This window comes from Phytophthora parasitica (genome assembly GCF_000247585.1).
Source record: "Phytophthora parasitica INRA-310 unplaced genomic scaffold supercont2.35, whole genome shotgun sequence".
Lineage (NCBI taxonomy): Eukaryota > Oomycota > Peronosporomycetes > Peronosporales > Peronosporaceae > Phytophthora > Phytophthora nicotianae.
The window spans coordinates 443544-446303 of NW_008649021.1; the positions used below are offsets into that span (position 1 = coordinate 443544).

General features: G+C 43.1%; 1 protein-coding gene across 1 annotated transcript; it reads right to left on the reverse strand.

Annotated features, from left to right (window-relative positions):
• On the reverse strand, positions 1 to 560 carry PPTG_12704 (hypothetical protein; the record flags this gene model as incomplete). The annotated part of the gene is made up of 1 exon (XM_008909878.1): positions 1 to 560. One exon carries the CDS (start codon positions 558 to 560, stop codon positions 204 to 206), a length of 357 nt encoding a protein of 118 aa, XP_008908126.1. The 3' UTR covers positions 1 to 203.
• Positions 561 to 2760: the final 2200 nt, after the last annotated feature.

Below are 2760 nucleotides of genomic sequence, written 5' to 3' on the forward strand. Positions count from 1 at the left end.
ACACTAGCCCTCCGTTTTCTAATACTCTGTCAACTGAACATCAGGCAAGGGTTCCATTCAACACTTGTCTTTGATGATACCACAGTTTTTTTTTACCCCGGATCTCCGGTCATGTGGAGTCTCCTACAAACTAGTTATTTCACAGCATAGTCCGCACATAGAACAATGTAAAAGCGCAGGAGATACTCTGCTCTACCTGATTCTTAGTTCGCGTGACCAGCATTCTCATTCGACGCATTCTCAACGTCCAGTAGCTCTTGTAGAATCCAAATGTCGTCGGGCTCGAGGGTCGTTGGAGGCGAAGCTATTGCGTTGGGATCCACTATCCCTTGCAGCAGTGTTTTCGGACGGGAGTCCACCAGAGGACGTACCTCCTGTTGGTACTTGCGCTTGTGCTCAAGGCGACGCTGGTTGTAATTGGCCTTGTTGCGGTGGAATTCGCAGAAGTTGTGGAGCTTGCCATTCCGCTTGATGCCACGAGGATTGTCGCAGCGTTTACTTGGATATAAGCATATCAAATTCTCTTGACTTGGATTGAAATTTGAAGTGGGTTTCTCCATGATTTTGATAGACGGTAGGGGGGGGGGGGTGAAGTGAGCTGCAGCTGTCCAAATGGGAAGTAAGTCAATGCAACACGAAAGAGAATGGCAATCTTGTTTATCACACCCGTGGCTGCGAGCAGAAGGCACAAGCCAAGCTCTGCGCCGAAGATAGCACTGTTGGCGTCCAGAAATGAGAAACCAGTTCTGCAACGGGTGTACGTACTATAGAGTTTGCGTCGCAGCTGGTCATGCCGGAAATGACCGGGTTGTGTTAGATCGACACCCATACTGTTCGTGCAGTTATGTTCTTTAAATAAAACAAGTTGAAATTGTTTTATCGATAACAGGAACAATGCCTCGTTTATCAATGCTTTCAGCTGCAATCACAAATGGAAACTTCTTTGATTAGCCGACTATCTTCTTCGTTGAGCTCACAGTTTTCATCGTTTATAACACGATTTTGCCATTGGTCTTCACAGCTAGAGGAAACAAATGCACCCTTCCTCATCGTCTTATAAAATACTCTCCGTGCCGTTTGGTCGTGTGTTGCATGACATTCAAGCGGTGCCTACTTTGAAGGGCAAGCATCAAACTAACAGTAAAACGTGATAGCGTGATTTAGGGAGGCTAAACCCTACCTTAGTACATGGAAACATGCATTGTTGGTGGCCTTACAGTCCCATTGAGATACTAAAGGAAACCCCACCGTGCATGATGCAGCAAACTCAATATTCTACTGTATCTCGTTTGCAAACGCGAGCAGATGATGACCGTCATCAACTATAAACAGTTCGCTTAATCGATACACAGATGAGCCCAAGCAAATATTTACAACGTCGATTGTTTTTATTGCTTTACCATGAACTAAAGACATGCAGACTTTAATACTGAACCTGAGGTCGATGACGAACAGCACTCAAGTCTCTTTAAGCTAAGCTATCAATTGACGATGCCTACCACATTCTTGCCACACGTGCAGAATACTTGATTTCTCTCTATCGAAATTAGTCCATCAATACTAACGTATATTCTCTAGTCGACACATCGAACAGAACTGGCCATCGCTTGAGTTTGTCCAGCTAAAAAGCTGTTGCGTGGAAGATAAGTAGTGCATTTCCTTAAACGACGTTTCTCACCACGACGCATCTGTCGTCAACAGAAACGACATCAGCTCATTCGAGGTTTTTGTGATTTGACGTCAGCACAATTTGTCGAATCTTGCTTATGTTACAGGTACGGTTTCGTTATACTCTATTTGGTCTTATATTAGGTTTTGTAAAGAACGTGCGAGTGCAGCTAAAGTGTTTACTCTGAACTGTAAAAAGGGTACATAGCTATTATGTGTATTTAATCTTGGTTGCATTTAGCATGTTCGATTATTAGGTTTAATGATTCATTACTGAGCTATTTACCGATAAGCTCAAATAGAAACGCTGTGATTAGAAGTAATTTCGGTCCTTCTGAACTGACGTAAGACATTATGACACTATTACTAATCTCACGCGAAGTAACTGCAGTTGATTTAATTTGAAACGCCAAAAGGCGTTTTTTTTTTTTTTGTCTCCAAACGATCTAGGGTAGCACATCGCGCCCCCTCCCCTAGCTCTTAGCTAGTTTTACCTTACAATTGGAGCTTAAATCAGTAGGATCAACCTGAACACCATCCAGCACGGCGAAAGCACAGTGGAAATAACGGATTTTTCCAAATACCAGTCCGGCACGTATTAGAAATTCGCCCAGGTATCCCCTAGAGTGTTCAGAAATAGAAAACAGGTACATAATCTTCGGCTGCTGAAAATCAAATGAGGATCTCCACAATTTAGACAGTTCCACAGGGCACAAGGCCAACTTCAATCAACACAACATGGAGGTTACATGTCAAGTTAGCTGGTGTGCAAATCCAAGCTCGAAGGAGAACATATCCGGCTCATCCAAGTTGTTCCTTGCTATTTTTTTTCCCCAGAAGATAAGACATTATTTCTCCCATGGATGAGAAGTGATTTGTTTTACTAATACCTAGGGAAAATATGTTTGTCAATCTAGCGTATTGAACTCTGCCAAAGGTGCTAGTGAGTGTCTGTTGTATCAAGTATGCGTTGTTTGACTTGATTTCACAAAGCAGTAGTAGATAGAATGCGACTACCAAGCTTTCAAACACCGAACTACCGCTGGAAAGTTATGCCTATCACGAGGATATACTCAGCAATGGCCACTGACG